The sequence below is a fragment of the Microtus oregoni genome, unplaced genomic scaffold (genome assembly GCF_018167655.1).
Source record: "Microtus oregoni isolate MIOR12 unplaced genomic scaffold, Mior012 000000F_ref0000247, whole genome shotgun sequence".
NCBI classification, from domain to species: Eukaryota; Metazoa; Chordata; class Mammalia; order Rodentia; family Cricetidae; genus Microtus; species Microtus oregoni.
The window spans coordinates 48,863,751-48,877,301 of NW_024543059.1; the positions used below are offsets into that span (position 1 = coordinate 48,863,751).

Consider the following 13,551-nt stretch of genomic DNA (forward strand, 5'->3'; position numbering starts at 1 on the left):
TGGTTGCACAAGTTTACATTCCCCCTAGCAACCTCTCCAGCAAAGGCTATCATTGGTGTTTTTGATTTTAGCCATTCTGACAGGTGTAACATGGTATCTCAAAATTGTTTTGATTTGCATTTTCCTGATCACTAAGGAAGTTGAACATGACCTTAAGTATTTTTTGGCCATTTGAACTTCTTCTGTTAAGAATTCTCTGTTCAGTTCAGTACCCTATTTTTTTTAATTGGGTTATTTAAATTTTTAATGTCTAGTTTCTTGAGTTCTTTATGTATTTTGGAGATCAGACCTTTGTCCTATGTGGAGTTGGTGAAGATCTCCCATTCAACAGGATGTCTTTTTGACAAATGACAGTGTCCTTTGCTTTACAGAAGCTTCTCAGTTCCAGGAGGTCCCATTTATTCCTTGTTGTTCTTAATTGTCTGTGCTGCTGGGGTTATACATAGGAGGTTGTCTCGCTGCCCATATGTTGCAGTCTACTTCCCACGTCCTCTTCTATGAGGTTCAGTGTGGTCAGATTTATATTGAGGTCTTTAATCCATTTGGACTTGAGTTTTGTGCATGGTGATAGATAGGGATCTATTTTCATTCTTCTACAGGTTGACATCCAGTTATGCCAGCACCATTTGTTGAAGATGCTTTCACTTCCTTGGTTAGTATTACCCCAATATACTTTATATTATTTGTGGCTATCGTGAAAGGTGAAGTTTCCCTCATTTCCCTCTCTGCTTCTTTATCCTTTGTGTATAGGTGGGCTACCGATTTTTTTTTAGTTGATCTTGTATCCTGCCACATCACTGAATGTGTTTATCAGCTGTAGGAGTTCTTTGGTAGAGTTTTTGGGGTACTGATGTACAATATCATGTCATCTACAAATAACGAAAGTTTGACTTCTTCCTTTCCAATTCGAATCCCCCTTGATCTCCTTATGTTGTCTTATTGCTATTGCTAGAACTTCAAGCACTATGTTGCAGAGATATGGAGAGAGTGGACAGCCTTGTCTTGTTCCTGATTTTAGTGGAATGGCTTTGAGGTTCTCTCCATTTAATTTGATATTAGCTGCTGGTTTGCTGTATATTGCTTTTATTATATGTAGATATGATCCTTGTATCCCTAATCCCTCCAATGCCTTTATAATAAAGGGGTGTTGAATTATTTCAAGGTTTTTTTTTGGCATTTAATGAAATGATGATATGATTTTTTTCTTTCAGTTTATTTATATGATAGTTGTTCATATGTTGAAACAGCCCTGCGTCTCTGTGATGAAGCCTACTTCATCATAATGGATATTTTGTTGTTGTTGTTGTGTTCTTGGATTTGGTTTGCCAGCATTTCACTGAGAATTTTGCATCCATTTTCATAAGTGAGATTGGTCTTTAATTTTCTTTCTTGGTTGAGTCTTTGTGGTTTTGTTATCAGGGTAACTGTAGCTTCATAAAAAGAATTTGGCAATGACTCTTCTGTTTCTATTATTTGAAACACATTAAGGAGTATAGATATCAGCTCTTCTTGGAAGTTCTGGTAGAATTCTGCATTAAAACCATCAGGTCCTGGGCTTTTTGGTTGGGAAGTTTTTTGGTTTTTTTTTTGTTTGTTTGTTTGTTTATATTTATTTATTTATTTATTTATTTATTTGTGGTGTTTTTGAGACAGGGTTTCTCTGTGGTTTTGGGGCCTGTCCTGGAACTAGCTCTTGTAGACCAGGCTGGTCTTGAACTCACAGAGATCCGCCTGCCTCTGCCTCCCAAGTGCTGGGATTAAAGGCGTGCGCCACCAGCACCCGGCTATTTGGGAGTTTTTTTATGAGAGCTTCTATTTCCTCACGACCTGTAGGTCTGTTTAAATTGTTCACCTGGTCTTGATTTTGTAAGACTTTAAGACAATTCTGAAGCCATTTTTGACAATTCTGAATCCTCTCAGCCTCTGTGCCATAGTGCTTCCCCTCCTCCCCTGGGAACCAAGGACCTAACAGCTACACTCGCACGTACTCAGTTCCTGAACAATTACCCATATACATATGTTTTGGTTCGGTCCCCTGGGAAACGGGGTCAAAATGACCTTTTACCTCATCTGATCTAGCAACAGCTCTCCAGTCAATTATTGGTAATAGCCCTTTCAAATAAGCCAATCAGAATAGACAAAGAACAACCCCCCTTGCTTCTGTGGCCCCTTTAAAAGTAGACTGTACCAGCTATTCGAGGTCCCCCCGCTTCCCGAATGCTGGGGGACCCTGTCATGACAGAATTAATAAAATCCTCATGCTTTTGCATCGGCTGTGGTGTGTGGTCTCTGGGGGCAACTCCTTCTCCGTGTTTGGACGCTAGAGTCCAACAATTTAATTTTGGTATATGGTACTTATCCAAAAAAATGTCCATTTCTTTTACATTTTTCAACTTTGTGGCATACAGGCTTTTGTAGTAAGACCTAATGATTCTCTGAATTTCCTCAGTGTCTGTTGTTATGTCCCCTTTTTCATTTCTGATCTTGTTAATTTGTGTGTTCTCTCTGCCTTTTGATTAGTTTGGATAGGGGTGTGTCAATCTTGTAGATTTTCTCAAAGAACCAGGTCTTTGTTTCATTGATTCTTTGGATTGTTTTCTGTGTTTCTATTTTGTTGATTTAAGCCCTCAGTTTGAATATTTCCAGTCTTCTTCTCCTCCTGGGTAAGTCTGCTTCTTCTTTTTTTTTTTTTTTCTAGAGATTTCAGGCGTGCTGTTAAGTCTCTAATGTGTGCTTTCTCCATTTTCTTTATGTGGGCACTTAGTGATATGAACTTTCCTCTTAGCACTGCTTTCATAGTGTCCCATAGGTTTGAGTATGTTGTGTCTTTATTTTCATTGAATTCAAAGAAGACTTTAATTTCTTTATTTCTTCCTTGACCCAGGGGTGGTTCAGTAGTTGACTGTTCAGTTTCCATGAGTTTGTAGGCTTTCTGGGGGTAGAATTGTTGTTAAATTCTAACTTTATTCCATAGTGATCCGATAAGACACAGGTGGTTACTCCAATTTTTTTTGTTTTTGTATCTATGGATGTTTGCTTTGTTACCGATTATGTGATCAATTTTTGAGATGGTTCCATGAGATGCTGAGAAGAAGGTATATTCTTTCCTATTTGGGTGGAATGTTCTATAGATGTCTGTTAAGTCCATTTGTTCTCTTATTTCTCTGTTAGGTTTCTGTCTGGTTGACCTGTCCATTGGTGAGAGTGGAGTGTTGAAATCTCCTACTATTAGTGTGTGGAGTTTGATGTGTGCTTTGAGTTCTAGTAATGTTTCTTTTACATATATGGGTGCTTTTATATTAGGGGCATAGATATTCAGGATTGAGACTTCATCCTGATGAATTGTTCCTTTTATGAGTATAAAGTGTCCATCTCTTCTGATTGATTTTAGTTTGAAATCAATTTTGTTAGATATTAGGATAGCCACAACTGCTTGTTTCTTAGATCCATTTGATTGGAAATTTTTTTTTCAACCCTTTACTCTGAGATAATGTCTGTCTTTGTGGTTGAGGTGTGCTTCTTGTAAACAGCAGAATGTTGGATCCTGTTTTCATATCCATTCTCTTAACCTGTGCCTTTTTATAGGTGAATTGAGTCCATTGATAATTAAGTGATATTAATGACCAGTGGTAACTCTGGTTGTTGTTTTTTTTTTTTTTTTTGGTTGTAGAGTTTGTGTGTTTCCCTTCTTTGAGTTGTGCTGTTAGAGGGTTGTTAGATGTCTGTGTTATTATGGGTATTGTTGGCTTCCTTGGGTTGTGGTTTTCCTTCTAGTACTTTCTATAAGGCTGGGTTTGTGGCTACATATTGTTTAAATGTTTTTATCCTGGAATATCTTTTTTTTTCTCCATCGATAGTAAAAGAAAGCTTTGCTGGGTATAGCAGTCTGGGCTTGTATTCATGGTCTTTTAGAGTCTGCAGCACATTTATCCAAGACCTTCTGGCTTTCATGGTTTCCCTAGAGAAGTCAGGTGTTATTGTGATAGGTTTACCTTTATATGTTACTGACCTTTTTCTTTTGCAGCTCTTGAAAATTCTTTCTTTGTTCTGTATGTTTTGTGTTTTGATTATTATATAGTGAGGATTTTTTTTTTTGATCCAGTCTATTTGGTGTTCCATATGCTTCTTGTACCTTCATAGGAATATCCTTCTTTAGGTTGGGAAAGTTTTCTTCTATAATTTTGTTGAATATATTTTCTGGGCCTTTGAGCTGTAATTCTTCTCCTTCTTCTACCCCTATTATTCTTAGGTTTAGTCTTTTTCATGGTTTCCCAGATTTCCTGGATGTTTTGTGTTAAGAATTTGTTATATTGCTGTTTTCTTTGTTCAATGAGTTTATTTCCTCTATAGTATCTTCTGTGTCTGAGATTCTTTCTTCTATCTCTTGTATTCTGTTGTTCCTGTTCATTTACCCAGATTTTCCATATCCAGCCTTCCTTCGGTTTGTGTTTTTTTCTTTGCCTGCATTTCAGTTTTCAAGTCTTGAACTGCTTCCTTTACTTGTTTGATTGCTTTTTCTTGGTTTTCTTGGGTATCTTTGAGGGATTTATTCATTTCTTCTAACTTTTTAATTAGTCTTCTCATCCATTTCTTTAATGGAGTTTTTCGCATCCTGTTTAATGGTCCCTATCACTTTCATAATGTTACATTTAAAGCTGATTGCTTCTACTACTTCTGAATTGTGGTGTTCAAGTCTTCCTGTTATATGTTCTCTTGATTCTGGTGTTATCATGTTGCTTTTCAGGTTGTTGGAGGAATTCTTGCATTGGCACCTGCCAATCCCTTCCTTCAGCTGCGGTCAGGAGAGTCTTGGTGATTTGGTCCAATCTTTGCTGTGGCCAACTGTATACTTGGGGGTTTATCTTGTTCTGCCCTCTCTTAAGTCCCCTCAGCCCTGGAGTTGGCTCTCAGATCTACTCCTCCCTGAAGTAGGCTGTGGTGGTGTGGATCTAAGGACCCCACGGATGGAAAGGAATGTTTGGGGGGCAAGATGGATGGGATAAATAGAGAAAGCCAGAAGCCCGGGAGAAGCCCCACTGAATGGCCAGAAAGTTTAGGGGATTGAAGGGTGCCTGTACTCCGTTTCCAGGGTGATGGGCGGGCACACACTTACCTGGTACTGGATGTGAGCTCTGCATTTTTCTCGGCTCCCCTCCCTGCCTTTCCCCTTTCCCTTTCAATCCTCCCCCAAGGTCCCCATGCTCCCAATTTACTCATGATATCTTGTCTTTTTCTACTTCCCATGTAGATTAGATCTATGTAAGTCTCTCTTAGTGTCCTCATTGTTGTCTAAGTTCTCTGGGATTGTGATTTGTGGGCTGGTTTGCTTTGCTTTATCTTTTAAAACCATTTATGAGTGAATACATGTGATAATTGTCTTTCTGTGTCTGGGTTACCTCACTCAAAATAATGTTTTCTATCTCCATCCATTTTCCTGCAAAATTTAAGATTTTTTTTTTCCTGCTGTGTAGTACTCATCCATTGTGTAAATGTACCACATTTTCCTTATCCATTCTTCAGTCAAGGGGCATTTAGGTTGTTTCCAGGTTCTGGCTATGACAAACAATGCTGCTATGAACATAGTTGAGCACATGTCCTTGTGGCACGATTGAGCATCCTTTGGATATATATCCAAAAGTGGTATTACTGGGTCTTGAGGAAGGTTGTTTCCTAATTTTCTGAGAAATCGCCACACTGACGTCCAAAGGGGCTGTACCAGTTTCCACTCCCACCAGCAATGCAGAAGTGTTCTCTTTCCCCACAACCTCTCCAGCATAAGTTGTCATCAGTGTTTTGACCTTGGCCATTCTTTCAGGTGTAAGATGGAATCTCAGAGTTGTTTTGATTTGCATTTCTCTGATGACTAAGGATGTTGAAGATTTCCTTAAGTGTCTTTCATTCATTTTAGATTCCTCTGTTGAGAATTTTCTGTTTAGGTCTATACTCCATTTTTTTTATTGGATTATGTGTTCTTTTGGTGTCCAATTTCTTGAGTTCTTTGTATATTTTGGAGATCAGACCTCTGTCTGATGTGGGGTTAGTGGAGATCTTTTCCCATTCTGTTGGCTGTCGTTTTGTCTTGTTGACCATGTCCTTTGCTTTACAGAAGCTTTTCAGTTTCAGGAGGTTCCATTTATTAATTGTTTTTCTCAGTGTCTGTGCTACTGTAATTATATTTAGGAAGTGGTCTCCTGTGCCAATGTGTTCAAGTGTACTTCCCATTTTCTCTTCTTTAATGTTCAGTGTGGCTTTATGTTGAAGTCTTTGATCCATTTGGATTTGAGTTTTATGCATGGTAATAGATATGGCTCTATTTTCATTCTTCTACATGTTGATATCCAGTTATGCCAGCACCACTTGTTAAATATGCTTTGTTTTTTCCATTTGATATTTTTTTGCTTCTGGGTCAAAAATCAGGTTTTCGAAGATGTGTGGATTGATATCTGGATCTTCTATTCAGTTCCATTGTTCCTCCTGTGTGTTCTTATGCCACAAACTTCTTCTTTTAAGCTCTTTATAACATTGACTTTGTGTGTGTGTGGATTTGTATTTTGTATGACATGTATGTATGTGAAGGCCAGATTGGGCATTGGATTTCCTGAAGCTGGAGTCACAGGCAGTGTGAGCCACTTGAAGCAGGTGCTGGGAACCAGACTCCGGTCCTTTGCAGGAGCAATATACTTTCTTAGCCCCTGAGTCTCTTCTCATCTCCACCCCCAGCTTTATATGTGTGTGTGAGCGTATGTGAGTAAGGGTGGTGCGGGAGGACAGGCGAGGCTGGCAGATGCTTTTGTTGTCACCGGGAACCAAACTGACCCTCTGCAGGAGCAGTGGGAGCACTGAGCGCTCATCCCTCCAGCCTTGAGACATACCTAGACTGCTTTTGAGAACAAAATCCATCATATATGTTTGTATTTCAGATGCAGAAAGAAAAAGCTTATATACCCTCTTTCTGGAATCTATACAGTTGCGTCTTCAACATGGAGAAGATTCCACTCCACACATTCTTATGGAACAGCAGACTACCAAAGAGAACCTAATAAAGATGCAGTCCATTGCTGAAAGGCATCTGGAGCTAGACGATGCTCACGACCCACTGCTGGCCATCAACTTTGCGAGGTGATACATGCATACCGTGTTTGCAGGGACTGAGATAAGCTTTGATTAGTGCAGAGTGAGTGGTTGTCATTATTTCTGCCAGCTGGGTCTTTGTGTCTCAGAAACAAACCCTTTTCATTGCTAACAGATGGGTGCTAGACGATGTGTTCACCTGTGCCAGCTGTGTAGTCCTCGTTAATGGACGTGTACAGATGTCACCCAGCTGACATCTCTGTACCCTGCTCCTAAGAATATCGTAGCTCACCTAGAACATGCTGCCAAATGTCTGGACAGGCTCCACACTGTCTCCTGTATTACACAAAAAGGGCCTTAGAATCCTTCTAGGACTAACTCCAGTGGAATGACTTCATGTCTGATCACCATTCACGGCATAGCACTATCGGAAGGGCTAATCCAGCACTGACCCAGAAAGGATGTGCTAGGGGAAAGATTTCGTCCTGTAATAACTGATAATCTAAAGCTAAAGGCGAAAATGGGGCTCTAGGTTTGGTTTATTAGAATTCTGTCAGCAGCAGCTCACACAATCAATGCTCATTCATGTTTTAATATTGAAGGTTGTATTTGGAGCAGAGCGACTTTCATGAGAAGTTTGCTGGTGGTGACATTTGCGTGGATAGATCATCAGAGTCTGTGACGTGCCAGACTTTTGAATTAACGCTAAGGTCTTGCCTCTACCCTCACATTGAGAGACAGTATCAGCATTGCTGTGGAAACCTCATGCAAACCTTAAAAAGAGATTTCAGGTAAAAAGAAGTAATTTAGCTCTGGAAGTGATCAGTTGTTAATAACTAGTGGATGTTTTCCCTCTGCTTCCCTTATATTTCCTTTCTATCTTTCTTTTTGGTTTTGTGTCTGTTTGTTTTTGGTACTGAGAGTCAAGTATTAGATTGAGCGTTAAAGTCTATTTCAATTAGAGGATGGAGATGCAGTTAACAGTCTTCCTTTTCAAAGAACAGTTAGCCATCAAGGTTTAAATATATTGTAACTAATTCATTATGTGAGAATCTGTGTCAAGAGACACACCAGAAGAATAAAAGAAACCCTCAAAACATATGCATAAACTGTCCTCTCTGGAGAAAAACATAAACCTACTTCTAGTAGATGACTAGCTCTAACTCTGACTTACTCTTGTTCATGTGCAATCTCCATAAAGCTCATAAGATTAAGTGTCCTCATTTGCTTTCTCTTGCTGTGATAAAAACAGTGACCAGAAGCGACTAGGGAGGACAGGATTTATTTGGCTTACACTTAGAATTCATCATTGAGGGGGCTGGAGAGATGGCTCAGCGGTTAAGAGCCCTGGTTGCTTTTCCAGAGACCCTGAGTTCAGTTCCCAGCAACCACACAGTGGCTCACAACCATGTGTAATAGCATGTGATGCTGTTTTCTGTTGTTCAAGTGCACATGAAATATACATAAGATAACAACAACAGTTCATCCCTCTGGGAAGGAAGTCAAGGCAGAAACCTGGAGTCAGGAGCTTCTGAAGCAAAGACCACAGAAGAACACTTCTTATAGATTTGCTCACTTTGCTTTCTTATAACCAGCCCAGGCAGAGATATACGTGTGTGCTCTTCCGTGTCTTTCTTTTCAAGGTTGGTGGAATATTTGCAGGCCATGAGGAATTTTTTCTTGATGGAAGGTGGAGATACCATGTATGATTTCTATACTTCAATTTTCGATAAAATAAGAGAAAAGGAAACCTGGCAGAATGTGTCTCTTCTGAATGTCCAGCTCCAAGAAGCGGTAGGACAGCGCTATCCTGAAGATAGTTTACGGTAACTATGGGGACACCTCTCACTTTAAGAAGTATAAAGTGAACCATTTGCCAAGAAATCAGCTAAATTACCAGTGACTAAAATACCTTACAGAAGCAAGTCCAGGGTAGTTTATTTCAACTCACAGATTGAAGGACTTGTGTGTTTCATGGCAGGGAGGATATAGCTAAGCAGAGCGATTTTTGTCCTGGACAAAGGAAAATAATAATACCATAGTGGGGAGGATAGGAAACAGCACCAAGGATAACATACTCCTTAGGACATGTCAGTGAACTGCTTGTTCCTGCTGAGCCCACCTCCTAGCTTTCCAGACTCTCCCAAATTAGCTCTCACTTTCTAAAGATCAAGCCACACATATGGAAGACTTCACTACGTGTATTTTATCTTCACTTTAACCCTACAGATTACTTTGCAGATTAGAAACTCAAAGCTGAGCCAAGCAGAGATGACACAAGCCTTTAATTCCAGGCAAAGGCAGGCAAGGCCAGCCTGGTCTATAGAGCTAGTTCCAGGATAACCAGGGCTGCCCAGAGGAACCCTGTCTCAAAAAAAAAAAAAAAAAAAAAAAAAAAAGAAAGAAAGAAAGGAAAAACAAAAAAAAAATCAAAGCTGGGAATTCCTGTGGTACCAGGTTCTTGAGGTCTGAGACGAGATCATTTGAGCCTGGGAATCTGAGGCCAGCCTTTATCTCCAAACAAAACAGAGAAGAGGCTAAGGGGGTGGTTCAGTGGGTAAAGGACTTGCTGCAGAAGCCTGAGGAGCACCCACATGAAATAGCCATATGGGCATGATGTTCCAGCTGTAATCCCAGCGCTTGGGAGTTGTCAGGTGGTGGGGAGAGAATCTTTAAGGCTAGCTGGCTGTCAAGGTCAGGGTCAGTGAGAGCCTTGCCTCACTGGAGTAAAAAGTGATTAGCCTCTGACCTATATACATAGACACACACAAATACACAGACACATTGCACACATGGTACATATGTGCACCTCTCACTCCCCAAAAATGGAAGAAGGGGAGGGGTAAGTTAAATTGGCAGCTGAGGGAGCTGGAAAGATCGCTCAGAGGTTAAGGACACTGGCTGCACTTATAAAGGTCCTGAGTTCAATTCCCGGCAAGCACATGGTGACTCACAACCATCTCAACCATCTGTAATGAGATCTGGTGCCCTCTGCAGGGACATATGCAGGCAGAACACTGTATACTTAATAAATAAATCTTTAAAAAAAATGGCAGCTGATATGTACTGCTCAGTGAGAGGGTGAGTGGGTGGAGAGTTGCCTGCCGACTTGTTGGGGACGGTGGCCTCTACTTTCCTATTGCTAGCCTTCACCAACCCTCCTTTCTTGAAGCCATCCATAGCCTCTCTGGCAGAACTCCACCACAAGGGACTTGACCCTCAGAATGGTAGCCATTACTCACAGAGGCCTCACAGCATATGGAGAAAGCTTTGCACTGTCTGACTTCACCTTCGCAGCCTCCTGTCTTACATGCTTAAACCATGTTCAGCCTTACACTGCATCTCACACTGCAGGGGTGTGCAAATGTGTGCTGCTATTCCTCACTCCTAGGCCTTCTTCCGTCGTGTGTTCTCCCTCTCATGGCCTAGCAGTCAGTCTGTTTACTCACTAGCGAACCTTGTGTTTTCTGTGCCATGCAAGTAGCTCTGCTGACCTCAGATTCCATCATCTGCATAGTAAGCACTTAAGTGAATGTCGATGGAGCAAACCACTGAAAACTACAGTAGTTTCCTCAAGTTCCTGTGCTGTGGAATACATTGGCTATCATTCACATACTGCCTTTGCCTCTTCCCTGGCTTTCCTATTTTAAATCATCCATGACCTGCATGAGGGTTATCGTCTGCTAGTATCTCAGTAACAGTAGCGAGATTGATCGCTACAGGACCTGGAAATCACATGAGGAAAGAACACTTTCTTGACTGGCACGTGGATATTTTTGTTCTGTGTTGCTATCTCTCTTGGGAAAGCAGTATTCAAACCCATCCAGGTGCACAGGTAGAGCAGTGCACAGCAGTGTTCACACCCGTCCAGGTGCACAGGTAGAGCAGTGCACAGCAGTGTTCACACCCGTCCAGGTGCACAGGTAGAGCAGTGCACAGCAGTGTTCACACCCGTCCAGGTGCGCAGGTAGAGCAGTGCACAGCAGTGTTCACACCCGTCCAGGTGCACAGGTAGAGCAGTGCACAGCAGTGTTCACACCCGTCCAGGTGCGCAGGTAGAGCAGTGCACAGCAGTGTTCACACCCATCCAGGTGCGCAGGTAGAGCAGTGCACAGCAGTGTTCACACCCGTCCAGGTGCGCAGGTAGAGCAGTGCACAGCAGTGTTCACACCCGTCCAGGTGCACAGGTAGAGCAGTGCACAGCAGTGTTCACACCCGTCCAGGTGCGCAGGTAGAGCAGTGCACAGCAGTGTTCACACCCGTCCAGGTGCACAGGTAGAGCAGTGCACAGCAGTGTTCACACCCGTCCAGGTGCGCAGGTAGAGCAGTGCACAGCAGTGTTCACACCCGTCCAGGTGTGCAGGTAGAGCAGTGCACAGCAGTGTTCACACCCGTCCAGGTGCGCAGGTAGAGCAGTGCACAGCAGTGTTCACACCCGTCCAGGTGCACAGGTAGAGCAGTGCACAGCAGTGTTCACACCCGTCCAGGTGCGCAGGTAGAGCAGTGCACAGCAGTGTTCACACCCGTGCAGGTGCGCAGGTAGAGCAGTGCACAGCAGTGTTCACACCCGTCCAGGTGCGCAGGTAGAGCAGTGCACAGCAGTGTTCACACCCGTCCAGGTGCGCAGGTAGAGCAGTGCACAGCAGTGTTCACACCCGTCCAGGTGCACAGGTAGAGCAGTGCACAGCAGTGTTCACACCCATCCAGGTGCGCAGGTAGAGCAGTGCACAGCAGTGTTCACACCCGTCCAGGTGTGCAGGTAGAGCAGTGCTAGTACCTGAGCAAATGCAGACCCCATGGTGCATGACTCATGGAGACTTACCAAGGAGCCAGTGTTCTAGCCCTTCTGCCAGCACCTGAACTTAAGGCTCAGTCTTTTTAGCCTGACTTTGAGGAGAATTAAACTCCCAGTCTATCCCCAAGCTGTTTTTAATTCTAATTAAATGGCTAACATTGTCAAGTATCTTTTTTTATAACAAAACCCATTATTTTAAAACTAATTGGATGTTGTTGCACACATACCTATAATCTTGCAAGACACAGGTTGGGAGTCATGGGGATCTCAAGGCAGCCTACAATTCAGTCAGAGACTGTCTTGCAAACCAGACAGGGTAACACAAACATTTGGGAGGCTGAGGCAGGGAGGTCTTTGCATTCCAGGTTGGATACATACCAGGATCTTGTCTCCGAAAACAAAATTGCTGGGTGAAGCAGCTTATATTTGTAATTCTAATGTTCCGGAGGCTGAGGCAGGAGGATGGCCATACACTTGAAGTAAACTTGAGCTTTACAAGGAGACACTGTCTCAAGAAGTGGGTGCAGAGATAAGGGGAACCAAAAACAACTGCCATTCATTTCTAAAACCAAACTCTAGTTCTGAGGTGCTGGAAAATGTAAGTTTGTCTGCATATTTATATTGAATGGAAGTTCTAGGGGGATTGGTTAATTGTGTGGAACTATTATTGTCAGGACCTCAGTCACAGTACCCATGTGTTGTACCTCTGAGGGATGCTCCCTGCCCATGAATCCACAAAAAGTGTTAGAACATCTTATATGAACTTTATATGAATTTTATTATCACAAACTAAATCTGAAACTTCTTCATTTAGTTTATCTATATCGTTTGAAAATGTTGATACAGCTAAGAAGAAACTACCCGTTCATATCTTAGATGGTCTTACCCTGAGCTACAAGGTAAGCACTAATTATTTTTTATAAAAATTGGTTTTTTATTGAGACTAAGTTGTGCATGTAAAATTTTATTTTTGTTTTTGTAGGTCCCATGGCCTGTGGACATTGTTATAAGTGTGGAATGTCAAAAAATTTATAATCAGGTCTTCCTTCTCCTATTGCAAATAAAATGGGCAAAATACAGCCTGGATGTTCTACTGTTTGGTGGTAAGATTTGATTTCAATAAACTAACTAACTCTAATTTGATTTTGGTCCTGGAAAATTTTGTATAGGTTTTCATCTTTTCTATATGTGAACAAATACCAGCCTGGCACAGGAGTATGGCAGCAGGTTTACCAAGCCTACTACAGGAATGAAGTGGGATGGAGGGGAGCTCACCAGTGGAGTGCTTGCTGCTCTTCCAGAGGACCTGTCTCAAACAGCCTGCAGCTACTTCCGACACCAGTGCATACACACAAACACATAGAGCATTTATTCACTGCTCTGAAGAGTGTAGGGCCCCTTTGTTCCATCCAGCCTGGCTAACTTACACCCGAAATGATCACATAGAAATTGTATTAATTAAATTACTGCTTGGCCCATAAGCTCCAGCTTCTTATTGGCTAACTCTCACATCTTGATTCAACCCATTTCTGATAATCTGTATGTCACCACGAGGTCATGGCTTACCGGGAAAGATTCAGCATGTCTGACCTGGCAGCTTCATGGTGGCTTGGCTCAATCTGCTGCTTTCTTCCTCCCTGAATACAGTACTGTCTTCTCCGCCTATCTAAGTTCTGCCCTGTCAG

General features: G+C 42.0%; 1 protein-coding gene across 3 annotated transcripts in view; it reads left to right on the top strand.

The window, feature by feature from the left end:
* Positions 1-13,551, top strand: part of LOC121450714 (gamma-tubulin complex component 5-like) — a 56,573-nt gene that overhangs the window by 26,276 nt on the left and 16,746 nt on the right. For all 3 annotated transcript variants that reach the window (XR_005974636.1, XM_041655957.1, XM_041655964.1), the window contains exons 14-18: positions 6,921-7,119; positions 7,674-7,862; positions 8,715-8,897; positions 12,681-12,765; positions 12,849-12,969. Coding sequence is in view for 2 of the 3 variants with exons in the window: in XM_041655957.1 (XP_041511891.1) it covers positions 6,921-7,119; positions 7,674-7,862; positions 8,715-8,897; positions 12,681-12,765; positions 12,849-12,969 (777 nt within the window). In the remaining variant the exon portion in view is untranslated. The remainder of the gene's footprint in view (positions 1-6,920; positions 7,120-7,673; positions 7,863-8,714; positions 8,898-12,680; positions 12,766-12,848; positions 12,970-13,551) is intronic.